The sequence below is a fragment of the Labrus bergylta genome, chromosome 13 (genome assembly GCF_963930695.1).
Source record: "Labrus bergylta chromosome 13, fLabBer1.1, whole genome shotgun sequence".
Taxonomy (NCBI): Eukaryota; Metazoa; Chordata; class Actinopteri; order Labriformes; family Labridae; genus Labrus; species Labrus bergylta.
This window is the reverse complement of record NC_089207.1, coordinates 29,748,970-29,776,784: the sequence shown is the minus strand read 5'-3', so window position 1 is coordinate 29,776,784 and position 27,815 is coordinate 29,748,970. Positions and strand designations below refer to the sequence as shown.

At 39.5% G+C, this 27,815-nt stretch overlaps 2 protein-coding genes across 4 annotated transcripts; one reads left to right on the top strand and one right to left on the bottom strand.

Annotated features, from left to right (window-relative positions):
• Window positions 1-526: 526 nt before the first annotated feature.
• Window positions 527-18,264, bottom strand: mospd2 (motile sperm domain containing 2). 2 transcript variants are annotated; one of them, XM_020634429.3, is made up of 16 exons: window positions 18,125-18,264; window positions 17,816-18,011; window positions 17,680-17,737; window positions 17,081-17,236; window positions 15,956-16,042; window positions 15,693-15,847; window positions 14,385-14,445; window positions 14,251-14,289; window positions 14,016-14,140; window positions 13,466-13,639; window positions 9,328-9,446; window positions 4,411-4,504; window positions 3,892-3,988; window positions 2,509-2,629; window positions 2,271-2,373; window positions 527-1,092 (listed from the first exon to the last, which is right to left on the bottom strand). In XM_020634429.3, exons 2-16 carry the CDS (start codon window positions 17,846-17,848, stop codon window positions 940-942), a joined length of 1,575 nt encoding a protein of 524 aa, XP_020490085.1. In that variant the 5' UTR covers window positions 17,849-18,011; window positions 18,125-18,264; the 3' UTR covers window positions 527-939. The 2 variants fall into 2 exon arrangements, with proteins under 2 accessions (XP_020490085.1, XP_065817915.1); XM_065961843.1 differs by lacking the exon at window positions 18,125-18,264 and having other exon boundaries at window positions 17,816-18,098.
• On the top strand, window positions 18,249-27,815 carry fancb (FA complementation group B). Of its 2 annotated transcripts, XM_065961842.1 has the most exons (9): window positions 18,249-18,388; window positions 19,238-19,335; window positions 19,433-19,588; window positions 19,670-19,756; window positions 19,960-20,088; window positions 24,127-24,299; window positions 25,247-25,662; window positions 25,742-25,982; window positions 26,936-27,815. In XM_065961842.1, the coding sequence occupies exons 3-9, from the start codon at window positions 19,502-19,504 to the stop codon at window positions 27,336-27,338; spliced, it is 1,536 nt and encodes a 511-aa protein (XP_065817914.1). In that variant the 5' UTR covers window positions 18,249-18,388; window positions 19,238-19,335; window positions 19,433-19,501; the 3' UTR covers window positions 27,339-27,815. The 2 variants fall into 2 exon arrangements, with proteins under 2 accessions (XP_065817914.1, XP_020490083.1); XM_020634427.3 differs by lacking the exon at window positions 18,249-18,388 and having other exon boundaries at window positions 18,418-19,335.

Genomic DNA, 27,815 nt, shown 5'->3' with positions numbered 1-27,815 from the left:
ATGAGTCATTCCAATCATCCCTCACATGCGAGCAGCCACCACCTACTGTGAAGACACTGCAAATGTTGATCCACACACCCCTTATGTGCACACATCTAATAATCAAAGTGTGATCATTCCATGTGCTCCCTTTCTGATTGCTCCGAGCCAGATCTTGTTTTAGATATCAGTGCTTCCTATAAAGCTACAGTGAGTTGTGCTGTGTCCTTGTACTCTCCAGTAATTGCTTTGGTATTTAGTTTGCTGGTGTCGGGGTAATTAAAACAACTAGAAGAGATAGCAGAGAAAGAGTTCTCCTGTGGCTCCTTGGTCTGAGTGTGCAGTAAGGTCGTACATTGCAATGTTTTCAATTAGACTCATATGCTAATGAGACTTTAGACAAGTATGTGAATATTGTTATGAACAGGACAACTGAGTGACAGAAACATCTTCATCCGAGGACAAAAATGATTAACATTTGCTCTTTTATTTTCTTAACACGCCATAAAAGGGGAACAAAATCATTTGAATATTGAACACAACGAGATCAATTGACAAAGGATGTTTATTTTATAATCTTTTTACATTATAAAAAATTGTACATAGTGATCACAAAAATATTTGTTCCTACATATTGTGATGTTTACAATAAATAGAATTTGTTTAACTGTGTTGTCTTAAAAAATACATTATTGATTTGATGTCACATTGTTAAAAGTTACATTAGCTCTCAAGTGTCTGATAAGAGACAGGTTGAATCCTTTCATTTAGTAACTCTGCCAAAAACTCACATGTTCCCTAAAGTCAGCACTCCTCCCAGAATTGACAGCAGCCTGTGAGGAGGGCGAGGGTACAGAACCAAACTGCATCTTAGGTGGTCCACTCTAGCTCTGCTGCCGTAACAAGACAGTGTGTGCCTGTGGCCGGCAGATTGAAGGTGGAGGGAGCTGCTATGGTTGGTCAAGACGGTTGCTGAGAGGTACCCAGCAGGTAGAGGCATTGCAGGTTCAGCACCACGAGAACTAGCACCAACACAATGAGAACCTTCTGCACCCATAGACACGTATTCAGCTTCTGCTCCAGCCGGGAGTTGCACGTCATGACACGCATGATCTGGTGAGATAAAAACTGGATCACTGACCGGGTTTATCAATCTAACACACTTGCAATTACAGCTGTGGAAATAAATTAGATACACAGTAAATTCAAGGATTAGCTTGACGTTTTGGGAATATTTTTAATCTGTTTTTTGCCAAGAGTTAGATGAGACAGTTGATATTACTCTCATGTCTGTGTGATAAGTATTGGCCTGAAGGAGGAGGGCAATTAGCTTCTTTTTTCTAACATTCAGGCTGGAAGCATGAGATAAAAACAAGCCTGGCTTTCTTCAAACTTCCAAAATACACCTATCAGAACATTTTAAGATTGAAAAGAATCGGAATAGAGAATTTGTGGTTTTTGAGATAGTTAAGTGCAATATATCTAGATTCTGGTGGAAAAGGGCTGAGTAACTTCAAAGACTCTTGTCGTCTGGGTGGGGCTGTGAAGCAACCAGCAGGGAGGCTATACAGTAGTGCTAGGTGCTCGCATTAACATGTATTTTAAAGCTTCTGTGAGGAGTTTTTATGAGGTTCTGAAACAGATGGAAATTAAAGGGGACATATTCTGACAAATCCACTTCTACAGTGTTTTTGAACATATATTTGAGTAACCTGAGTGTCTACAGACCCACAAAATGTGAAATAAACCCATCCAGTCCTTTGTGGTCTGCACAAGTCTTACAACACAGAGAAAAGTCCTCCGTTTCAAATGTGCTCTCCTTGTGATGTCACAGTGGGATTTTGGTAAAAAAAAGACTTACACACATCCAGTAAATGTGTTATGGGTTCAAAGCTGTGACAGCTCATTTCTCATTACCGCAAACTTGCTAGTCACAGAAATACTTTTTATTTGTGTATGGCAAGTTGATGTCCCTGATGGAGGGAAACAAATACTGTTATTGAAATAATTAAGCTTTTCATATAACAGTCTGTTGTTCTCAGATTTTTAAAAGCACTTTCTAAATTAAAATCAAGTTCTGGTTTACCTCTCTGAAATATTATTGGAATGGTAGCAATGAGTATATAGTGAATAAAATGTATGATGTGAGACACTACAAAAATACACGGAGATGCATTTTGATTTGTGGTGTTGTTAAAATGCACAGTTTGAGTCATGGCTAGCTGAAAAGTAGACCAAGATACAAGTAGTAATGTAAAGGAACAGGGCTTTTTTTCCCCACTATAACTCACCATTGTGTTCAATTCCTGCTGCCCGCTGCTCCCCGTCTCGAGCAGGCTATCCTTCAGAGGACTCATTGTCAGTTTAGCACTCTCTAGAACATGACAGCGCAACCTGTGGGAGAGTCATAATGTAATGAGCAGGGGCTATCATAAAGTGATACACAGCCAACAAGTCCACTGTCACAACTGTAGAGACTGCATTTGACATATTTACTGACACAGATAAATGAGGAGCCCAGAGAAGTACCTGTGTTCCATAATCTTGGCTTTTGGTACTTCTTTCCAGAACTGTGCAAGTTCTTGTGATCCTGCATTGTCCATCTCTGCAGCCATAACCAAAAATCTGTCCTGTGGAGAGGCCTGAGAACCTGCACAAATATATTCAGAACATTATACCAATACATTCATGCAGGCAAGGTTAGGGGAAAACTAATGGTTCACAGGCATTCTTCTATTAAATGAAGCACTTTATGACCTACAGCTGACATTGTAATGTTTGAAGACTGCAAAATGTTTTCTCTCACATAGCACCGTCAGTAGTCGGATGCTTTGTTTTGAGTTCATCATTTTTTAAATATGTATCTCAACAAAAAAGGAAAAGAAAAGTAGCTCCAGGCACTTAAGGAAGGTAGGTAAGTAAGTAAGTAGCTAAGGTTTATAAACAGCACCTTTCAAGAGATTAATGTGAAGCCAGTGCATAAGGATAAGGATAGGGGTAACATTAGAGCTTTGAGGAGATTTTTGTCAACAGCTTAGCAGCATCATTTTGGACCATTGTATAAAGAGAATTACAGTTATTCACTCGTGATTAAAAAAAAGGAGCATATTCAATGAAAATAACAGATGGCCCAGAACAAAACCCTGAGGGACACCACAGAACAGGGTTTTTACCAATGACACAAATTTACTAGCAGTAATTGAAAAAGTTATGTCTGATGTGAGGAGAACCAAAGCTAAGGCAGTTCCAGAGACACACACACAGTATGAGTCTCTATAATATATCAAATGCTGCACTGAGTTCCAGAAGGACCAACACTGAGCAGTCTCCTGCATCAGCATGCGTAAGAAAATCATTTGTGACCCTAAGAAGAGCAGTTTCTGTTGAATGACCATGACAGAAACCAGACTGAAATATATCCAAAATGTTGTGCTCATCAAGGACAATAGTTAGCTGGTTAGAAACCACTTTTCTAAGACCTTGGAAATACAAGGCAATTTACATATCAGGTCAAGAGGAGTCAAGACTGGATTTTTTTCAAGAGTGGTTGAACAGCTGTAGGTTTGAAATAGGATAGAGCCAGACAAGATATTAAAGAGAGTTACTGATTATAGAAAGTAAAGATGGGCAAATCAAGTCAGTAACTTCTTTAAGCAGTTTGGTGGGTATAATATCAAGGGAACTAGAAGATGTTTTCCAGCCACCTCTTATTCTAGTTGGCTTTAGTAAAGAGACAATAAAAAGATCATCTAAAATTGGTGGCGGAGAAGGACAGTGTACTGGAGGACGAAATTAATGAGTAATATTTAATGAAATATAATTTACTCTCCTCATAAAAAAGCACTTCAAAGTGAAACTGGACTCGCTTGAGTCAGCATTCAAAGCTGTTGTGAGTGGAAGAGAATGCAGTACCTCCATGAAGGGATACGACAATGTCTACTGAAGCTCCTGCTTCGCAGCTGCTGCTACTGGGCTTCACTCTGTACTTCTCAGGTGCTGTGGTCCTTACCTGTAAAGACACCACTGGCACATTAAGTAAAGTAAATTTTGTAACCTAAACTTGGTTAATTAAAGCACAGAACGGTCACGTCTTCTCTAAGCTCCATAGTTCATAGTACTCAGGTAAAATATTTACACAACAGCACGGCACAGGGAGGTCTTTCTCATTAAAAACTCCTCAGTCAGCTGGGAGTGATTTGGTTTTGCAGCATCCCAACATAAGGGTGTCAACCCAAACTAAGATGTTTTTTCTAAGGCTGTGGTAACAAGATGTCCCTGCAGAAGGAACACTGCTCAGTGGGAGAAATGTGGGAAACTGCACATTGCACATGAAAACTGCTAAGATAGATCAAATTATTATAATCATCTTTTTCAACTAACGTCCTGATAACAAACTATGTATATATAGTGAGTGAACACCTTCACACTCACCTTGAATGCCACTTGATTTTTGGTCACATTGGTCAGGATAATGAGGCTTCTTTTCTCTGTCTCCCCAGAGCCAAAGCTGAGCTCCTCTGCAGGGCTGGAGAGAGAAGGAAAAACAAAAACAAATGATGAAACAGGAGTAACATTAGAAAACTCTCAAGGTAAAAACCAAAGGCTTAGAAAATACTCAATTTGTGCATTCAAGTACAGATAGCATTGCAAGACGCAGACAGAAGTTCTCATTTGGATCACAGAAGGCTTTATTGTTTCTCTATTACAAATCTTATCAGTGCAAATTGTTCTTCTATAGTTCTTGCACCCTGCTGACTGTGTATTAAGAGTTAAGGTTAGGGTTAACTGTAACCCTAACGCCTCTTTTTACATGTATTTTATCAGCATTAATGACTCCCAAAATAGTACAACCAAAACAAATATTGATTATTTATTTTATATCATAGCATGATGCAATTTGAGATTTATACTCCGGCTCTGTTCTCAAATTAGGCCTATTGATTGGTTGTTGACTTGATCAACAATCTAAGTCGTATGACAGGACTTGTGGCCATGTTGATAGGTCAGGTAAAAAGTAGACTTAATTAGAAAAGTCAACATGGGTTATGTTCTGAGTCTGAACATGCTGTGTGCAGGATGTTGCATAACATTAAGCTAGTGGAAAAGTCTGCCCATCTTTATTGTTTTATGTAAATATTGGCTCAAATGAGTCGGTTTGATTGGTAATATGAAAGAGTAATTAGTCTATAAGGACACATACCCAGCTGTCTTCCAACAAAATAATGGAATAAATATGGGGTGCCATCATGGAGCAACCATCATTACTCACCCATCAATGCATACACAACAATGCCCTTCCCTACCTCAACGAACGGCTCACACTACAAACTTGCACAAGACACCTCCAATCTGCCAACACTAACCGCCTCCAACCCCCCTGTACGCTCTGCCGTATGGGTGAATTGAGCCTTTTACTCTGCTGTCCCACAATTGTGGAATGCTCTCCCTGATCACCCAAGGGCCCCCACAGACTTTCAACTCTTTTAAACAAATATTGAATACATTTCCCTTTAAAAAAAACTATTTCTCTTTGTTGTTGTGTTTATGCTCATGTTGCTCTTCATTGTTGTTTTTAGCTCATGTTTTTAACTTTGCCAGCTTTTACTAGTTTGATTTTTAGATGTTTTTAGCACTTATAGGCTTGCTTCAAATGTAAAGTAATATAATAATTTATACTTTATTGATCCCGTGAGGGGAAATTAGTTTTTACACTCGGTCTAGTTAACATGCTACACAAACATGCACAAACAGGATCCTATGGACATGCACTAATGGAGATGTTTCAGAGTGAGGGGGCTGCCCACAGTGGGCGCTCCTGAGCTGGTGGGGGGGTTGGGTGCCTTGCTCAAGGGCACCTCGGCAGTGCTCAGGAAGTGGACTGGCACCTCTCCAGCTACCAAACCAATTTCCAGACTTGGTCTGTGCCGGGACTTGAACCGGTGACCCTCCGATTCCCAACCCAAGTCCCTACAGACTTGAACCGGTGACCCTCCAATTCCCAACCCAAGTCCCTACAGACTGAGCTACTGCCGCCCCAAAGTGTTTGAAGTGTGTTATGAACAAAATTAATTTTTATTATTAAAAATATTTCAAGTGAATTCCTCTCTTTTGGTTTCAGATTTTTCCTTAAAGAGGGAAACAGGGATATTGGATTTACAGAGCAGATATTTGTGCTGGTTTGAAAGTCCAATTTAGATTTAGTTATACATAACATAACAGTACATAACAGGAGAGAGCTCTGATCACGCGTCAATGCTGTGTTATCTAGAGCAAATCTGTGGTCTAAATTTTAGCAATGACACACTTTCATTGTTGTCTGACCCAAGATTTTGGTTTGAACTCAATGCTTACTCTAATCAAGTTTGCAACATTTAAATTTGGCTATAGAATTGAATTTGTTATTGCATTCAGTTATGTATTGGGACTCCTGCATTACAAGGGGAAACTTGCAAATGGATTACAATATCGGCCTTGTGTGTATAAAGCATCTCATTGATGCAGCGTGGCTGTGTTTCATGGACTAAAATGGCTATGAACAAAGATTTGTATTTTCTTTTCATGTCTTTGTGCCTTCTTTTACCCAGTAAAACAGCTGAAGAGTCTGGTATTGCTTGATCTCAGAGTCTTCACGGCTCTGGAAACCTTTGGCAAATACAAGATCAAAGCCCCCTCTCCCCTCTAAAACCCACAGCCCAGAATTAAGGCTAACACAGCTCAGAAATATGATTGTGTTTAAGGCTCATTTAAATCTGTTTATCACTATAATTCACCGCCCAGAGCTGTCAAAATCCTCACATCAAAGCAGTTACTCTGTGAAAACACAACTCAAAAGACATTCTACATTAAGAGTAATATCATACAGTGTGTGAAGCACTGCTAAATATTAACCAGAAACCAGAGTATTGTGTGATTTCTTCTTTGCAATGCACCACATCTGAAAGCAACACCTCTCTTGCAATTCAATGAGTGCTCAATTAAAACCTAGGATGTGAATGACTACATGTGAAAGACGTGCGACCTGCTCTATTGATCAATGACCAGTGTCTCTCACTGAACTATTGATTGTTGGCATGCTTAATTCCTGTCCACGTGTGACCAGATCAATTAGGCTATAAAGTAACAAACACATCAATAATGACTTGAGGCACTGAGTCAATATCTGAAGGGAAAATTATGTCAATAAGGTAATCCTTTTCTTTTTTGTATTTGGCAACTAAAAACATAAACATAGCATGGATTGCATTAGTCATTATCTTAAAAAAATGCAGTCTCATCCTAAATAAATCTTGCCATTTGAAGAATATGAATTTAATGATGACGTTTTAGCTCTATGAAACTCATTATCCGTAAATCCAGTGGACATTAAGATGCTTTGTTGAATCAGTCACAAAGCAACACATGTATCACGGTGTAAGCTTTGAGTTATATTCTTCGAAGTAGATTGGTAGATTTTTTAGACAGAGGATAATAATCCTCCTCAGATTGGTACATCATCAGTTCTGGATATCAAACAAAAAATCCTAACAACTGGGCTTCCCTGGCTCTAAGCTCTTGTGTCTCCCAAATGCAAATTTATTCTAAAAACAGATGAAAAGAAAAGAGCTGGACTGTGTGCAAATTCCACCTGGGTACATTGCTGTACATCTAGACTGAGTGCCTTCACACCTAACTGTTTTTCTCACTTCAACCCAAGGATACTTTTTGTGGGGTAACTTGTCTGCTTCATGCACAGCTACAAGATGCCATCTTTCCTCTCAGGCCACCTTCTGTAGTCTAACCAAACAATATGTCACAGTCATGGCTGCAGGTCATAGTGAAAGGGAAAAGAACACACACAGGAAATCACAAGCCGTTCAAGCCACCCCAGCCAAGAGATTTTCAAATTTCCTGCCACTGAGAGCGCCATTCAGTGGAACCTTGGTTAAAAAAAACATTATACAGAGTGCACTGATTAAATTTGTACAGTAATTTTAAAATGTTTTCAACAGCTGTTGCTAGAGTCTATTCACAACTGTCAATTAAATGCCGTAATTATCAAAGCAGTTGGCTTCATTACTTGATAATTAGGAAATTAATATGCAAATGTAAACTAGATGTAATCTGCATGAGGAAAAAAAAGAACATGAAATTCACCTGCTAATAGTAATTCATTTGATCCAGCCAGAAGTATTGCTACTGGTAGTTTCCACTGTATTAAATAAAGTGCTTATTCACCTATAAATGGATGTATTGACAAATTGAAACTTGACTTCATGATGGGGAGAAGTGTGGAATCAGCGGATCACATAAGCCAGTGTTTCTCCTACCATTATATTAGGGGGCAAACATTCAAAAACATGGCACACTCAGACAATATGAAATGAGAGCACCACCATTAAAGAGGAGATCAAATGACACAAAAAGACATATCCTATCCCAAATAATCAACGATTTACTTAAAAATATATATAGTCCAACATCAGTCAATTCTTTGACTTGACAAATAAAGGCTATATTGTTATGGGTATAACCCCCATATGTTTGTGTATATACATAAGTACCGGTGTATGCATTAGTTTATACAGTATATGTCATGAATATATTTAGCTTTCTCTACCTTTAATTTAGTTCTGCTTTTTAATCCGCTGCTTAGGTATTTAGAAAATGTATTGAACTGTCTCCCACCATGCCAATGTGTATTCATCACATCCTTCTTTATAGAATGCATATAGAGATTGAGGGCAGCTGTGGCTCAGTTGGTAGAGTCGTCGCCTCTCAACCGAGGTTTCGATCCCCAGCTGAGCAACACACTAAACCCTGAATTGCTCCCGCTGCTTCAGTGGCGGTATATGAATGGGATTAGTTACTTTTGATGATACTACATAGCAATCACTACCATTACTGTGTGAAAGGGTATGAATGGGTGGGTGTGACAGGCGGTGTAAAAGCACTTTGAGTAGTCGGAAGACTAGAAAAGCGCTATATAAGCTCAAGTCCATTTACCATTGAACATTTTATTATGATGCATAGTGCAACAAAAAAGGAAAACACATTTTGGGAAGGAAAGGGCTTCAAGGAATGCTCCATTTGCTGCAAACACTACTCGCTGCGGAACCTTTTTGTTCCGTGTAACTCTCAGTACTCAGCAAAATGTTCTCGACCATCCTCTAAATAAAGAATTAGAAAAAGAAGTCTGAAGACGTTGGTAGCAAATATGTTGCATCTGAAACCTTGCAGAAGTTGTAATCTTGCAAAGTTAACAAGTACACAACCTCTTCTTTTCCTTTCCCCATGCTATCAACCGCCATCATTTGTGAGTGAAGTGCAGATATTCAGGGGATTATGAAGGGTGTGTGATTGATGACGTACCTAACATCCAGCAAAGGACCTTTGAAGGTGGTCAGAGGCTTCAGGGCCCTTTTGGTCCTTGCGCTTCCTTCTCCTTTATCATTGTCCTCTGACCTCAAACTGTCTTCCACAAAGTTCACCTGAAACACAAAGGCAACTTAATTAGAACGGAGACTGAAAATACTGATAATGTAATCACGTGACACTTATCTGGACCCTTCCTCCAAAAGGAAATGTTTGACCCTTGCCATTAGGAGAACCCTATCAGTTAATAGAGCTTTTGTAAGTCATCTGTAATGACTAATGAGAGGTTCTTGTGAAATAAAGGTAAAGGGTAAAGTTATCAAAAATAATCTTAGAAAAAACATTCTTTTTTTTTTTTTTTTTTACAGAACCACCCCCCCCCGATGACTCCATGTCCTCGTTATTAGTCATCTAAAAACAAGCACATGCAGCATGTCCATTTGAGAAGAAGTAAAAAATAACTTGTGACTTCTCATCAAATAAGAACCTTGAAAAAAAATAGTTTAACCGAGCCTGAAGTCACAATGTCATCCATTAACATCGACCCAGACCACACACCAGCTGACAGGATAGTTGTGAAACTCTGGAAAACATGGACAGATGGGCGTTGGATGCTCTATATAAAGTAGGGGAAATAGGGAAATGGATGCTTTCACTGTGTTGCTGACACAATATGTTGTGTAAAACAGACGGGAGAGTGAGCACATCGGTGGGGGGGGTGTTGGGGGTTAAAGGTGAATGGACTCTGCATGTGATGGGGGAATTTATGACTCAGAGGGGAAGTGTGTCATTCGCTGTGATAAGCAACTGAACATGTCATCCTTATTTAATGGCTGACTGTCATGCAACTGCCACAATGAAGACATCAAGAAATAATCAGCTGCTGATGAAATGTCTCCATTTATTTGTCATTTTAAAGAGCAACAACACATTCAGGTAATAAAGCCACTAGATATAAAGTAAACAAGCTCACATTTGTAATTAATCTTACAACGTTTAATTTAACTTCGAAAGAGTAGGCTGTGTCATACAGATTTCAGTGTTTTGGTCAGTATCATTAGCACTACTTTTGTTATATTAGTATTGCTCTTACAAAAAAAAAAAAAAAAATCACATTGCAGATTAAAAAAGAACAAAATAAACAGCAAGTTATTTTGAAATACAAATGTATGCAAAAATAAATACAACTTAAACTGTAATAATTGTGTAAAAGGAAATACAACAGACCACGGTAAAATTGAGAACTTGATCAGGATTTCTACACAAAATGTGTAAGATAATCAATACAAAGAAATGATTAAAGACTCTTAAGTGTAATTTCCATAAAGCTATCGATTATACAGTACATATTAAAAAAGGCACAGAACAAGTAATATAAACTATAACCATAATCTTCATTGTAAGTACTCTCCAGAATCACAGACCTGGTAAATTTAACTATTAAAGGACAAGGCACAGAGGGCTTCTGTTGAAAACCTGCCTCAAAAGAAGGCAATGTTGTAAATATAGTGCTATGGGTTAATAGGTTGAGCTACTCAAATATAAGAGTAATTATCTTAGAAGCAATTAATTAGTGTCTTTGCAGACAAAGCTAATGTTGAATTGTTAATGTGCAGCAGTGGTTGTGTGACATGTTCTCTCGGAGTGTTCTGTTTGGTTGAGTGTTAAGATGAAAGTGTGCAAAAGGTAGCCTGCATATAGCCTATAGTCCATGCTGACAAAGTCAGAACATTTTTGGTTTTTAAACAGTGCAATAAAGTTGAAATGGTCAAACTGAAATTTCAGTTCCAGGACTGGTCAAGTCAGGGTGGTGATGACATCAGCTGACTGTGAGGGAGGTGCAATCTTCTGGACACTGAGCTCCATGTGTGGGGGAGATGCTACACTCTCTTACCACCTCCAGCCCTTGTTTCAAAACAGAGAGAGAGGCAGTTAGCTTGCTGAAGCCATCATGCGCAGTGCTGCCTGGAGCCCAGAAGAAGTCAGGTGGAGGTGTTTGGTGGTAGTGGAGGGGGGTGGGGGGGTGTTCTTGTTAAGAAGTTCAGTGGAATGCTTTTGGACGGGCTTGCAGTTTAGACAGGTTAAGTTCATAAGGCCTGAGGAAAATACTTTTGTCTTTACAAGTATAAATGCTGGATATTTGTAAACATACAGATGCAGTGCTTATGGAACCACTGCTAATAAACCTGTTACCACAAGCTCCCTTACCGTCCTCTTATCACCATGTTCCCGTCATTTCAAGCCCATACCTTGCCTGTTTTCATTGTGTGATTGTTTTAGATACTCTTAATTGATTTGGCCAACATGCATGAGCATTACAACTTCTATACAAAACCATGGATTTAAAAAGGAGGCTATGATGCTGATCGCTAAGATACCACAGAAGCCTTGAATGAAGGCGTTTCTGGCTTCAGGGTGAAGCCAAGTTTCTGTTCTGAAGTTATGACTGGTATGTCACCAGCAGTTTCTAATCCCTTGAGACTATTTGATTGTAGTCAGGCAAATCCACAAACTTAATAGTATTATATCGAATTATCAAGGCTGAAGAGTAGTTTTGCTAATAGATTCTGAAATGACACTTAATACTGTATATATTCCCTTTACTGAAATGCTGTGAAAGTCTAAAACTCTAAGGACTATGGTGCATGTTAAAACACAGATCTTTGGATTTGCATCTGGAGATAACTGAAGCCCCTATGAAGAAGCTATGCACCTTTCCTGTGGAGTTATGCAGGGTTTCATCACTTGCACCAATAATATTACAAAAGAGAGCAAGGTTATTCCTTGTTAAATCATTTATAGTAAGAGCTTTGTGCCTGTAGATTATTGTTGAGAACAATTTACTATTTTGTATCCAGCTTTGTAAACCTAAATCTGTTGTGCATGACCAATGTGTTATTTATTAACAATGGGAGCAGTGTTTGGTTTATTAGGGCTTAAGAGGCTCATGGGAGTAGCTGAGGGTGATGCAGCAAAATAAAGTTTCTCCAGCAGATACAGCCTGTGTCCTATTGGCAGCAGGCTTCAGAAACCCTAAACCACCACTATAAACATCAGAACAGTCATGTCCCTGTTCTCACATCAACTGTAGGTTAACCTCAGGTCTGCTGCTCCCAGACTGTGACAGAATAACAACCAAGTATCCCTAAAAAACAGATGAAACCCTACATGTAAACAAAGCAACAAGTGCCAATAAAGTGTAGATGTGCAAAAGTATCCCATGATAACAGGAAAATCCCAAGATGACCCCCTTAAAGCCCTCCATCTATTTTCATGCAGGCTTTCTTTGCATGCTGGTAGAAAAGACGCTAAACAGATTATGAAGCGAGGGGCTGCACTGTCCTGTAGGGAAGGAGCAGAATACGTGACATAAGCTACAGTCCTCCTCGCTGCAAGTAGATCAGGTTTGGGTGACATCGGAAGGAGAGGATGGTTGACAGTGACTTCAGATATATTCAAGATAAAGCCTGCAGGGCGTCTCACTAAAAACTTTTCGGCAGGGAATAGCAATCTAGCTACAGCAGGGAAGAGCTTAAGGTACTGACTCAAAAACCCCTGTAGACAAAAAAGAGAGGCTGAGAGGATGAGAGAAGCAGAGCACTAGCTGTGGTGCACAGGCTTTGCTGGTAGGCTTTAATTGCAGCCTCAGACATTAGGAGTCACCTTCACAGAGACAATGAGCAAAAGCTTATGGTCTTCCAAATCATAGACTCAGTCTATTCAAAGCTATCTCTACAGAGAGGTTTGATTACATGCTGTAATCTCAAACTTAGTTTAAAGACTAATCAGGAAAAAAATCGTTGACTATAAAACAGATTATCTAACAATCACTCAGCTCAGTGTTATACATTACAGCAGCTAAACTGTTCATAACAAACACACTGGTCCTGTTGTGTAGATTTGTTTTACTTTTGTTAGTAATTTTACTAAAAAAATAGAACACTTCATCGTTTACATTCAGTTAAATATGAAGTCAGATAGAAATCTCCCAATATTTTTCTGCAGGCAAACTGATAGAAGAGGTTCTGCCTCATTTTGTAGCAAAATCAAACTCTCTGCAAGGATAAAGACATCTTCTTTATTTAGAAAAGCCTGGCAACAGAAAAAGGGGGGGAAAATAACACTGAAAATGTACCTTTTTGGGCTTCACTGCAACCTCAGAGTTGAAGCTGGACTCGAGGTTATCTTTGCCCTCCATTTCACCCTCTTTGCTCTCCATCTCGTCCTCGCTCACAATAGGTCCGTTGTCACAGATGGGTGTTTGGAAGTCGTCATCAGGGAGAGGAGGGTAGCTGTACTTGAAGGGGTCCTGGAATGTAGTCAGATAAGTCACATCACCGCATGCGTTATCAATTTCAATTAAGGCTGTCACAGTGGGTTGAAGAAGTCCCACGAATGCATATAATGACAGAGGAAAATAAACTAACGGTTATAATTTACTGAAGTGATGAATTTAGATTTCAGGGTCATTTTATGCTGTGAACCTGATCAACTTCTTTTTCTGAGAAGATGGAACCAACATGGAAATATGTACAGCTCTAATAAAATCAGTACTTGACATAGTTCAAATGGTAGAAAAGTAGTGCCAACACAGCCGACTTTAAGCCTTTTAAACTGTCTGGCAGACTTAAAACAAAAAAACAATTAACATTTTGAACCAAACACAGCAGAAAGCCATAACCTACCGTTCCACCCATGTGAGGTGGCAGATATTCTGCGTCTATGTAGGACTGAATCTCCGATTTGGACGCAAACTTGAGCTTGCTGATTGCCTCAGGACCCAACCATGACTTCACAATCTTCCAGGCAGCTGAAATAAAGACGTGTTTATGATCATAGTGTCATGGTCATAGTTTGTATGAACTACTGATAAACAAAGAATAAGGCATATTCAGTCTGCTGAGTGAGGCTCATTCTCACCATTCATGATCCAAGGCATATCCACAATGATCATTTTGGCTGAAATTGGACAAAAAAGACAGAATTGAACATCTGTTGTATTTGTGAATGTTAACCTATATTTGTGATGTATTTACAACAACTTTGTTACTTACATAAAAACTTAGGATAATATACTTTAAAGCAGTTGATAATGTACTTCACAAAGTCCATGTCCTGAAACACAAAGGGAGGAAAGACAAAACTATAAAAGCTGAACCAAACAGGGGTCCTCAACTTTAACTAAAAAAGGGTGTGTTGATTCTTAAGCTGTGCTAAAAGCTACATGTTTGATCACTTTTCATCACCTTACAGATCAGTTGAGTGACCAACTTTACAGAAAATTATTATTTTTTTTCCCCCACAAGCTTCTCGGAATGGTTCCCTTCGCAATCCCATGCAAATACTTTTATAAGAAAAAACCTGACGATGATATTTTACCAAGTTTTTTCTTCTTCTATAATACCATGACTTTAAATGCATTTCTACTTCCTTCATCTACTATATATTTGCAAGGTAAAAATATTCGTAGAAGAATAAGTTAAAGAAGGAGTTCAGAGTTTCTGTCTCAGACTTAGTTATTTGAATCGTCATTCGATCCACATTTAAAAAAAAGACATACACAATGAAATAGTTTGCTTAATTTGTTGGGCAAAATCCTTATTTCCGTTTTTATTTCAACACAATTGATCATCTAGATGTTAAATGTCAATGACAATCATCAGACAAACAGCTGATAGATAAGTCAATAGATACAGCCCTCTTTATCCTGCCTAGGCTCCATAATAGGCTAAAAGCCTAATTTCTATGCAGGAGACTCACTCCTGGAGTCTTAATGAGATCATACAGGCTACCCTCCCTCCTGCTCCCAGATTGGTTCAACAAGCTTCAGTAAGGCTGCTTTCCAAACTGATCTTTTAATCAAAAGGTATTTCATATTTAGGTTGCATAACTATTAATCCCTTTTTTGCCCTGCCTGTGTTTCTTTTTGTGTATTTAATTGAGCCATTTCTTCAGGAGAGAGCCTAGCCATTGAGGCACAATCACTGACAGAGAGCTGCATCGAGGAGCTAACGCCTGCGACACTGTGAGTCTGAGGATTAGACAGTCTTCTCGAAATTGACCAAGAGGATTTAAAGGTTACTTTAATCTCTGAAGTGTAAAACCAAGAATCTTGGCGAGATGCCAGCTCAGACAGCGAGATATACGAGGACACTCAACAGCATTCCAATGACAGTCACAGCAGGGATTTTTATCTTGTATAACATGAGAGAAGTACTTCACAGGAATAAAGATGTTTACTAAATTGTCTTAAAGATTGTGATAAAACAACCTTGGACTAGTCAATTCCAAATAAATAAAAATAGCAAGTTTGTCATGTCATTAAAACAAACCTCATTGAAACACTATCATTAAAAACTCACTATATTGCTGAGGCCAGATTCTGCCATGTCAAACACGACAGTGAGTGGCATCCCAGGTTCTCTCTTTGCATACCGCTCAAGCCAGAAGGCAACATACTTCTTCTTATCCAAGATTGTTTTTGTGTCCTTGACATGAAGCTTCACCTTGAACCAGACTGCACAAAGTAAACAGAGTTAAAAAAATTCAGAGGACTTCATATCTTGTCAGCCATAGAAAGTGTGTTGCAAAATGGTCTATGGTCTACAACAGAAAAAGTACATACAGAGCTTGTTGCCCTCTTTGTCATAGCCATGGAGGTAGAGAGCACCAGTCTCAAACATCCATCTGGGAATGATGCTCTCACTGAGATCTGAAACAAGCAGGTAAAAACAAATTAAACCCTTCAGTATATTTCAAATTTAAGCCATACACAAGACGGCTCTGGAAAACAGTAAGACTATTTAAATAAATCAATTTAATACAGTAGAGCAATAATTAATGTATATTCATCTTCAGTTTTTTTTTGTAATCTTAAAATTTTTCATCAACTCAGAAAAGCTGTATTCTTGAATCTCTGTTCTCCACAGAGCCCACATATAAGTGTACTTAACAGCCTTGTTGTCTGAAACATGACCTGACAGCATTCTTTCCAGGGTTTCCAAATCAATTCTCTCAACCACTTTTTATGTCTTTAAGTTTTAAAGGACCAGTTCAGATTCTTGAAACTCCTTGAGTTGATAACAACTAACTCATTTGTCATCAACCCTTTTCAAAAGGGTAATAGGAAAAGCTAACACTCCCAGATGCAAATGACTCTTGATAAATCAAATTTCCTCATAACAAGTATTGACAAATTTAATTTGTGGGATTAAAGAGAGACCACATAACATCTCTTGGAAATTCCTTCAGAAAACAGATACAGTGGGGATTGTTCTGAGGGGCAGCCTATGCATTCTGTGTTTTTACACACAATGACACTCTGTGTGGATTCATCCCAGAGCAACACAAAGTCAACCGTCGATCTCTGTTGCAAGCTCGCAAACATCTAAATATAGGGATGTCAACATTTCTTCTCAAGCAGGACTCATTATTGAACTGCAAAGCTTTTTTGAAGGCCTTTCAGGACAGATTTATAATCTTGTTTACTTACTCTGGTATCATGTAGTTCCTGATTTGACCTAACAACAACATACTGCCCATTTTAGATCATTTTGCCAAGGCAACACTGCTGGAAAACAGCTTTAATTTCAAAAACATGGCACTTTTGTTTATTGAAAGGAACCGAAAAAACACATGTTAAGGGTATTGTATCGGAATAGAAATTGTATGATTAATTAGGCACAGTCCATTTTTCAGGTGATGTAATATAAATGTAAAATATCACAAATTACTCTGCATGACTTCTTACCATTCACACCAAATTCTTTTCTCCATTGAAAACTGTCATCAATCATTTTCAAGGCATCATCAACGACATAAATTCTCCATGTGAGGTATCCCTCCACCAGAACATTGTCGCTTTGAAGCCTGTCCACATCTCTGGAGTCATATTTTTCTGCTGACTCTGTAAACATAAAATACAGGTAGAATCACATGACATGAACTTCAAAGGAAGTTAAGCACAATGTGTCACTTTCAACCATATTTACTTCCCTACGTAAAATCCTGTTAAAGCCACAATAACCCTACTGAGCGGTGAACTTCAATTAGTTCTCTTTCAGACCGTGGGCCGTTATGCCTTTGGGCTGTATTAATCTTAATTACTTCATGTGGCCACACAAAGGACACGCCAGCGAGTTTACCTGTTAGAACTTATCAAGGCCGTTCGTTAAGTCGTGACATTATCAAACTGACGAGATAAATAAACAGTAAAACAGTCGTCAGTTCACTACTCATATTTGAATTTAAGTAACGTCTGCTAGCCTACAATTAGTCTAAATCCATGCAAAAGAAGCGAAGGGTCAAGGAGCAAATTAGTCTCAGCTTATCCTTAATAACTCTGTTTACCTTGGAGGTACTCATTCTTGAATCGCTGTCTCGTCTCCTCAATTTTCTTGTCAAGGTCCTGCCAATTAAGTTGATTAGGGTTAGAAATGTCCGACAGATTAAATCCTTAAGTTATTCAAATGTGCTAACACGATACCTGTTCTCCTTCGTGTTGCTCAAGTTCAGCCATATTCAACTGTCCCCGAGTTCCCTTCTCTGTGGTAGTTCCTTGTTCAGCTAGCACGTTAGGTAGCTAACGCTGGGTGAATCAGTGCAAAGTGTGCAACTGACGTTCTGTGCTTGCCATTTTGGCTCCTGCCTTGGCCACACCTCTCCGCTATGTTGTTTGTTTGCTGTGGACGAGCGGAGGGAGTGTTTAAGTGCATTCGATATCATTAAAAAAGCGTGAATCTAATCATTCATACAGTTTGACCTTCTAAATATGTTCAGCTAGCTAAACACTTACCCTTAATGTCGTCAAATCACTACTGTTTACCAACTTCCCCCATAATGCACTTCGAGTAACCGGAAGCGTTCGATTTCAGATGGCGCGTACAACAGTCAATAAGAAACGTAGGAAACGGATGTATTTCTTTATATTTCGCTCTCTATCAGCTTAGCAACAATTGTACTATTTATATACCCGTTTGAGACGTCTGACCTGAAAGTAACGGCTCTGTACTTAGCAATATCCTTTTCTCGAGCTGCCAATAAGGAGGGATCGAATCTGGTAGGAACCCGAAGTTTCTTTAGTGCCAAATGGAGATGCTGCTGGGAGATTTTTATCGAAATCCCAATCGACTTTCCCACTATGGAAAGATAATCTTGTTTAACTGTAAACAAGCGTCAGCCGCAAATGAAGACAGAGGCGAGTTGTTATTCTGCTGCCTTTCATTTGAACGGGATGTCAACAGGTTCATGAAGGCAGCTGACGGAGCGGCTGTAATTAGAGGGAAAACCCCAGCGCATGTGGATATTGTAGGATGTAAATGCGTAATAAATGTTCGGGAAAGAGTCACAACACCGTGTATTTTAGTGACGAAGACGAGTAAGAAAGGAGATAGCTATCATTATAGTCTACTTACATCAGGCAGCTCAAATCGCCTGGAGCCCTGCATTGAGTTTAAACTGCCTTATCAAATGAAGGAAAACGTGGCTATCCTTCATGGCCCAACAGTGTTGTGGAGTCACGATGATGATGTATTCTATACATCTCCACAGGCTGGAGAAGTGAGGCAGATACCCATTAAGTTTTCCCACAGTATTTTTGGAGAGCTCCCCCTACACAAAGAAAGGGTTTTTATTCTCGGACAGCAAAACATTTCAGAAAAGTTATTGAATAATCAGCCTAGAAGCCTAATCCTGTGCTATTTTGTAGAGAGCGGACACATGTTTGATGGCACTATGGTTTTGCCTCACCCATACATGTGCATCACACAGTGCATCCTGGTGCTGTCAGCTGCAAAAGAGGAAAATGTGTTGAAATCTGATGTGGTCGCAGCAACTTCTAATAAGCAGCTGGTTTATTTTGAGAATGGTATTGTGAAAGAGACATGCCAACTTCCCTTTGATCAACCAGAAAATATCCAGGTGGTCAACACGGGAAGATGTGGCTTCCTGTTTGTTGTATACTTTCATCAGGGACACGTATGCACTGTATGGAGGGAGACATTTAAGGCAAGCAAAAACCAGGTTTCAATATTTATTCACTGTTTGTATTTCTTATTGCTTACTGTAAGTACATTTGTTAACCTACCCTGTTCTTCCCTACCAGATAGCCTCACATTGGTCTGGTGTCGGCTCTGTCCACGTGGATGACTTTGTGGGATGTGGAACGGATCAGATGCTGTTGGTTTTTAAAGACCAAGGCATATCAGGACACCCGTTGGAAAATTTCCTCCTCACTGACCTTTGTGGCATCTCATTTGCTGTAAGGCATAATTTTTTCATCACATTGGCTATGCTATTTCACTGAAGCGTTCATTTGTGACAGTGTGTTCTTGTGATTTAGAATAACCAGGAAAACAGAGCACTGAGGACAACTCCTCCACCAGAAAACCATCTCCTCACTCTTCAAGCTTTAGAGTCTAGATTACAGGTGAGTAACTAAAAGCTTTTAGAACACTTGTTGTTCGTCTTTATTTTAAAGTGGCAGAAATAACATTACTGTTTTTTGTGGAGTCATGATTATGAGAATAGTCAAAGAACTTCAGATTGCTTTTACATGTGTTACAACCTTTCTCAGGGACTATGTTAAATTTTCAGTATATGCTGTAAACCCTGCATGTTTTAAAAATTCAGAGTGGATTGACAGTGCTGCAGAAGCTTCAAAGAGAAGACAGCGTGAAGGAGAGGGTGCTGCAGCAGTCGCTCCGAGTCCTCACTGGTGGTGTTGCAGAAGGAGAACCTGTAGTCACAACACCTGAGCAGGTATTGTTTATGTTAAAAAATATAAAACTGTCTAGTTTCTGCAAGAAACAGCCTGCCCTACTGCATTATTGAGCATGTTTTTTTAGAAGGCTAGGTGAGCGTATAGTAGACATAAACCTGTGCTGTAGTGCTGGGACAAGACTTCCTATGACATAATAACCACAACAGTACGATTCCAGTATTAGCTCTGTTATTTTCAAGATAATTTTATTTTCTTAATTGTATTGCTCTTTGAGTGAGTCATTTGAAAGTTCTATTTAAAAACAGAGCTTTAATGGATATCTGATATTTTGAATTATAGACAGATACAGACTTTAAAGGAAACATATTTACAGATAATTAAAACAGAATAAAAAGAAACATTCTGCATTTGGAGTCTAAAATCCCAGAATTTGGATTTAGGAAGATACTGCTGCTGCTACTTTCTAACACAAGTTATTTAATTAATATTTAAAATTTTAAAATTTTGTCAACAATAATTTTGACCTCCATCTACCCAGCAAAAGTGTTTAAAAACAGTGCATTAAACATTAAACTATGTATTAATTTCCTTATCACTCGAGATGGATACACTGCATGACACTTTTTCAAAATCAACCCAAGGAGTGATTTCACATCACTGCAAATTACAGAACATAAACACATCTGAATAGGCCCATTTCCTATTTATTATACAGGAAAACATTTTTTCCCTTGGTGAGCCCTTGTAGCTTACCTGGTAGAGCATGCACCCCATGTAGGAGCTAAGTCCTCGCCGCAGTAGCATCTGTTTGATTCCAGCCCCTGCCCTTTGCTGCATGTCATGCCTATGACTATCTCACAATTCCTGGCTCCCTTAAGCTCGGTGTCCTCGGTATCAATAAAGGAAATAAATCCTTATTCCCACCTTCCTTCCCCTCAGTTTAGGTTTTCATTCCAACACTTCATGTTGATAAGCAGTCATATTTAAAAAGGCATCCCCCATGAGGCTGAGGCAGTCAGCATTTTTCATGAGGCTGGAATAGAGAAAACAAGACCAAATGCCTGCACTGAAAAACACGTACCAAAAAATCTGGTGTATAAGACGCACTTTTAATACCTATTTTTTTGTCTTAAAGAGCCCATATTATTCCCTTTTTGGGGTTCGTATATTTAATCTATGTACCTACTAAATAATAATAATAATAACTTTATTTATATAGCACCTTTTAAAAACACAGGTTTACAAAGTGCTTTGACAAACAGCAAGAACAAAGCAAACTAAACCAAACACAGAAAAACATTAACAACAGTAAGAATATAACAGATGCAAAATACCAAAAATAATTAAAAATAATTCAACAGAAAAGAACCCAAAGTGCACGATACACAACCAGACATATATAACCCAACCATCATAAGAACCATCATAAGAACCCAGGAACACAAGAACCCAACAACATGAGCTGAGACCAAGAGGACCAAAGATTTAAAAAGATGTAAGAAACTAAGAGATAAAAGCAAATAAAAAGCAATGAGAAGGTAAGCGCAGTAAAAGAAATAAAAACAAGTGGTTAAAGGATCAAAAAACCCAAAACTATAATATTAATAAAAATAAAAATGAACTATAAATACGATTAAGATATGAGCATAAATACGAGATAAGACCATAAATAAAAGACAGTAAGAAGTAGAAGAAGATAAAAATAGTAAAACCAGTAAGAGAAGACATTAAGAAGACGACATCACATAAAAGCAAGTCTGTAAAAGTATGTTTTAAGAAGGGATTTAAAAGAATTGAGGGAGTCTGCGAGTCTTATCTCCTCAGGGAGGTCATTCCAAAGTCGAGGGGCCCTGACTGAAAAGGCCCGGTCACCTTTAGTTTTAAGTCTCGACTTTGGAACGACCAGGAGGCTCCCACCCGAGGATCTAAGACTGCGGGCTGGCTCATATGGTGTCAGTAACTCTGTTATATAGCATGGAGCCAGCCCCGTCCGTGCTTTAAAAGTAATGAGTAAAATCTTAAAATCGATTCTAGAACGTACAGGAAGCCAGTGTAATGAAGCTAAAATTGGAGTGATGTGATGTCGTCTGTTACAACCAGTAAGAAGCCTAGCTGCTGCATTTTGGACCAGCTGGAGGCGAGACAGTGACTTATTTGTGATTCCGGAAAAGAGGGAGTTACAGTAGTCAAGTCGGGAGAAGATGAGGGCGTGGATGATCTTTTCAAGGTCTCGTTGGGTTAGGATTGTTTTAATTTTGGAGATGGTGCGTAGATGGAAGAAGCTTGATCGGACAACTGTTTTGATATGGGATTCAAAGGTGAGATTGCAATCGAATGTTACTCCTAGATTTCTGGCGGTGGGTTGGACATTGGTGAATAAGGGACCGAGGCTGCTCTTTGAGATATGAGTGGTGTTTGGCGGGTTGAATACTATGATTTCAGATTTAGAATTGTTCAGTTGGAGAAAGTTTTGCGCCATCCAGCAGTTGATATCGTTTAGGCAGTTTCTGACAGCAGCTAGGCTCCTAGGGTCCTCAGGTCTCAAAGGAAGGTATATCTTCAAAGAGATAAAGTATGTTCACAATAGCTAAAGTTCGAAAAAAGTGTCTGTTTTCATGTACTGCCGCTCCATGCACCGGCTCGCTTCTGACTCTCTCTCTAAGGCTCTGAAGTGCCCACGTTCAGAGTCCCCACGTGTGCCAAGTCTGATCTGATTGGTCGGCTTGTCGGCTCTGCCATAATTGGTCAGTCGCTCAGCACGGTTCTCGGAAATTTCCCGCCCCTTTTACCATATTGGGAATGCAGCCACTTTGGCTCCGAGGGGACAAAACATTAGCACCTTACCACTACTGTGCTAACGCAGGCTACGTGATATTGTGGGCGTGCTACAGAAGTTAATGGGCCTGCAACATGAGCTGCTGGGCTTGCCACAACGAGCCAATGGGCTTTTTTGAGGGGGGCTAAAACCGAGCGTTACATGCAGCTAACAGGAGGACGTAGGAGAAGCCTAGGAGAAGGACTTTAAATTTTTGCAAATAGATGTGCCTAAACATGCACAGGACACATGGACATGTACACTAAAGAGCATATAAAACCAGAAAAAGCATAATATGGGACCTTCAAAAGTTGGCTGCGTCTTATACACCGGTGCGACCAATACACCAGTATAAAATACTGAAACACGCGCCGTCATTGCAGCCCTATCACTGCGACCTGAAGTGATTAAAAACCCATCTCCATTCATTGTGTATTGAAAGCTGAGTACACGCTATGCTGGGAAAGACGGCAACACAGACCAGGCTGCAGACATACAGTCTTGGGCTGGCTGCACGACTTTCTCCACATCTTTTCTCCCTCACGAGGTCATAATCGTGCATTTACAGAAACAGTGGTATATTGTTCCATAAATAAACCTTGTGGAGTGTTCTTTTGATTGAAAGAGTCCTATATTAAAGTTAAAGAGTGACAAGCGGAGTCGGGCAGAACGACTCACAAGCTAGGAGTCCGTGCCTCACAAGTCACAACTTTCCCTGCAGGCTGAGAGCTCAACTACCGTACTGTAGCTAGTAGGAGCGCAAACTCCCGAACATGAAAACAGACGGAACTAAAAGAACGACACAGCTGCACAGAAACTGCACGTTGTAGACATCGCTTAACACAATATAAATCGTCACGCAGGAAAATAGTTTAAACTTTTTTTCCTCTTTAAGAGACCTTCAAAATAGGGTGCGTCTCATATACCGGTGTGACTTATATTCCGGATTTTACGGTAATTCCTCTTACTTTTAAAGTTTTGCTTATATTATCATTTCCTATGTTTTCAATGCATTAGTTGCTGTTTTGTTGCTAACCTTAAATGCCTCACAATCTAAATGCTGGCCTCAATGATTGTACTGTGTTTTGTCAGAAAGTGACACTGCACACTCCCTGTTCTCTAATAGCCTTTAAGAAAGTCCACTACATGGGCACCTAATGGGCTGTTGTTCAAATTGAAATGCCTGATGCAAACTGCTATTGCTGTCAATGCTGTCACACACTTGTCATTGCTGATTATAGTGGTTGCGCTCCCTGTCCAGGAAGGCCTTGTTGCTCTGTGGGACTGTGACGATGAGCCTAAGGATGAAGGCTTGGATGACAAGAAACGAGACACGCCAGCAGTGTCTTCAAAACCTCAAGTTGACAAGCTGTGGCATCGCATCGCTGAGGATCGACTGGTTGTGGGAGTGATACTAACCACTGACAGCTCTGTGTAAACAAGAATTTGCATTTTGATTGATTTTATTTTTCTGTATTTGAATCGAGGCATTGCTCATCTCTATCTAAAAGCTTGTTTCTGAGTCTTTTGAAATTAATTGATCCAGTCGAGTGGATCCAGGTCTGTGCAGTAATGCAGCACTTGATCGTTATATCTAGTAGGGCTGGGAATCGTTGGGTGTCTCACGATTCAATTTCTATTCTTGGGGTCACGATTCAATTCAGATCTATTTTCCATTCAAAACAATTCTGGATTCATGGATCCATGAATTCAAGTCTATTTTTGAATTAGTACATACTTCAGGATCTACTCCATTCATCTGGCTGAATTTCTTGCTGCTCCATTTGGCCTTCTACTGAGTTAAAGAGCTAGCCTTAGCACTTAGAAGGGAGTGTCTGAACAGCCATTTTTGGAAGTTATGAATCGATTCATAATCTCAGAAGATAAGAATCTCGATTTTTACATAAAACATTTTTTTCCCAACTGTGTAGCTGCTCCAACTATATCATTGCTGCCTGTTTAGGTTTGTCAGAACCGAAACATGATGGGGCCAATTGTTGAGGTGGCTAGATCATGGCCGGAGGTTAAAAAATCTACTTTCCTCAGAAATTGGAGATTTGTTTGCATGATTTCAGAGAAGTATAACTTTGTATATCAGCAATTAATCCACAATTCCTTTTTATTGAAACAAGAGGCCATTGGACTACTCCTTCTACGTGTCCCTGTTTTTGCTTTGATATTATATGGAGGTTTAACTAACAAAGCCGTTTATTTAATTGGTGCACTTGTACAACACCTCACCGGCTGGACACATTGGTTTTGTTTGACATCTATATTACAAAACAAACTGCATTTTTGTACCTGTTTTCTTTGATTTCTGGTCTGGTTACCTGCATTTCATTTGATATCTGATTTCAAGTGATGTGTTATTTTTGTTCCAGACCATTGGCCAGTATGAGCTTATCCGTCCTGACAGAGACAGACCAGAGCTCAGCGCCTGCAGTCATCAAGACCCAGAGCCAAGTCTTCTGGCTCCCTTCTCCCAGCTCTTCATCCTCCTCCTCTTCTGTCTCCACGTTCCCAGAGCCTGCAGCAAAAAAAAGCAGGCAGCACAGTTCCAACAGATCCAATGATCTCAACACTTGCAGACTGGCTGTGACTGCTGTGACCACACTGACACCTTTGTTGAACTCTGGCTGTGTCAAGTGTCGCGTCATGCTCCATTACGTCCAGAGACGAGATGCTTTTGCCCTTGTGAGCAACCAAACACCGTCTGTCCTGCATTGTGGTGATGTTGCTTTGAGCGTATGCAATGATTTTCAAACACGATTGTTGCAAAATCCTGAACTCAAAACGGGTAAAATCACAAATGTCTACAACTTGATTTCCTAATTTGGACCATTGGATTTTCACTGTTGTCTCTTTTTTCTGCACAGATGAGGTTCTGGAGGACTCGCTGAGTCTGATGGCAGTGCTGGATCGCTGGGTCTTCGACATAGACTCTCTAGATTACAGCCTAAGTGATATTGAAGGCTGGATTCAGAGGAGAGAGGATTGTAAAAGGATAGAGGTGAACCCTCAATATCTACTGTTGAATTCTGCAGTAACATGTTCTCCCATGCTGCTGCACTGGCATCAGATAACCCCTTTCCAAGGGGAGCTGTCTGTCCACTCCAGGTAAATAATTTTTATTTACAGATACCAGCAGTGTAACTGACTTCACAGTTAGCGGTCTGAATGGTTTAGATTCTGTTCAGGGCTCAGTTGGTACAGTAAAAGGATGTATTTTTGTCTTCAGGGTTCTATGGATTTGTCCTTTTTCTAAACAATTTATTTTAACTTTAATTGGGACTTAACACAATGGATAATGTGTGTCTTTAATGTCTTAAAAATACATTTAATTCATGGTTGTCATGGTCTCACTGCCAGCCCTTTTTCCATGCGTGTGTGGGAATTACTTTTTGTTTTTGGATATATAACATGTTATAAGTAGGATTGTCTATTCCATGCACAAAAACAAACAAAAGAGTGAACCACTCGAAATACAATGATCTCCACCATCACTAGAGCCTTTTGATAACACTTAATTTGACCTTTTGTATTCAATTGTCCGAACGGCTTTTTTATCTTGATTTGTGAAGAGATGATTTGGTTTTCATTTTCAAACTCTGTAAAACAGAAAATGTGGTAAATTGAGGATTTCTTTCCCTTTAGAATCGACGATATCCCGGCTCCTTGTATTAGTTCAAGTTCTATTACCAGCTGCTGTCTTGAATAATTGTAATTTATTCTAAAGGAGCTAAGGTAGGTCGCTTGGCAAGTAGAAGTGGGTACTGTTCAATTATTATTAATGGATTCCAAGTTGACAAGGCTTTGAAGTTGACTAGGATGCACGTCAGAGTGTTATTCCACTGAATATCAAAGTGATGAGGTATTTCTGGCAAGCTGAACGCTTAAAATGACCGTAATATTGAGTCTGAACAGGTTGGTGGGCGAGAAACAGACACAACAAACACAAGTTACTGAAATGATGAAAAAAAAAACACCAGGAGATGTCAACCATCATATTTTAATTTATTAAAAAAATAACGTATACATTTTTTGCTCTCTTATATTATATTTTTCTGCAGTCAGTTACAGATGCTCCAGTTCTTGGACTCCCTCTTGGCTTACCTCCCTGACTCTTGCTCAGTCCAGCCCGTCAAAGGAACAAGAGGACAAGAAGCAGCTCAGATATTTTCCTTGGCCCTGGAAAAAGAAGTGATGTCTCTCAGAGAGAGTGTGTCATCACTACTTTGTGAAGAGGAGGAGAAGAAGAGCTTTGGAAAGGAGGACAGCCCTGATCCAGGTTCTTTAGGGGGGTTACAGAAGGTCAGAGAGATGTGGCAGGAGGACATGGAGAGGAGCAGGATGAGGTTGAGCCCCCTGGTGGACATGGAGAGGTATCATAGGCTAACACAAAACATGTTTAAAGTCTTGCTTGATGTAGATTTGGCAACTCTTCGAGACACTCAGAGGACTTTGTTCAGCTAATGTGCTGCAGATGTGCTGCAGATGTTCTTAATAATCCCAAAGTGAATTCTGTTTGTGAACACAAACTGTAATCATAATGTATGCTGTGTGCCTTTTAACTGTACCGAGAGCTGCCCCTGTTGCGAGCTTTGTTATGTCTGTTCAGCTCTGTGTGTGCCTACTCTACCAGACAGTCTCTTGGGGTATCACAGCCTTAATGATACTAGCGTGATACAGCTCACCCCTCAGTTTATTCTTCTGTTTATGTCCCGTTAGACCCTCTGTGTTCAAAAACACTCTTTAATCTCTTCTGCTGCTGTTTGCAATTCAGCAGGAGACATGCTTTCATCCTGGAGTTTGTGCTCTGAATGACGACAGCAGATGATGGTAGAGCAAGGGGTTATACATCCGTGTGGCTGGCATTGACTGAAAGCTTTTTTCCCCCTCATGGTTAATTTATTTGTGGTTGAAATGATGTAAATAAAAACAGTCCTTCGA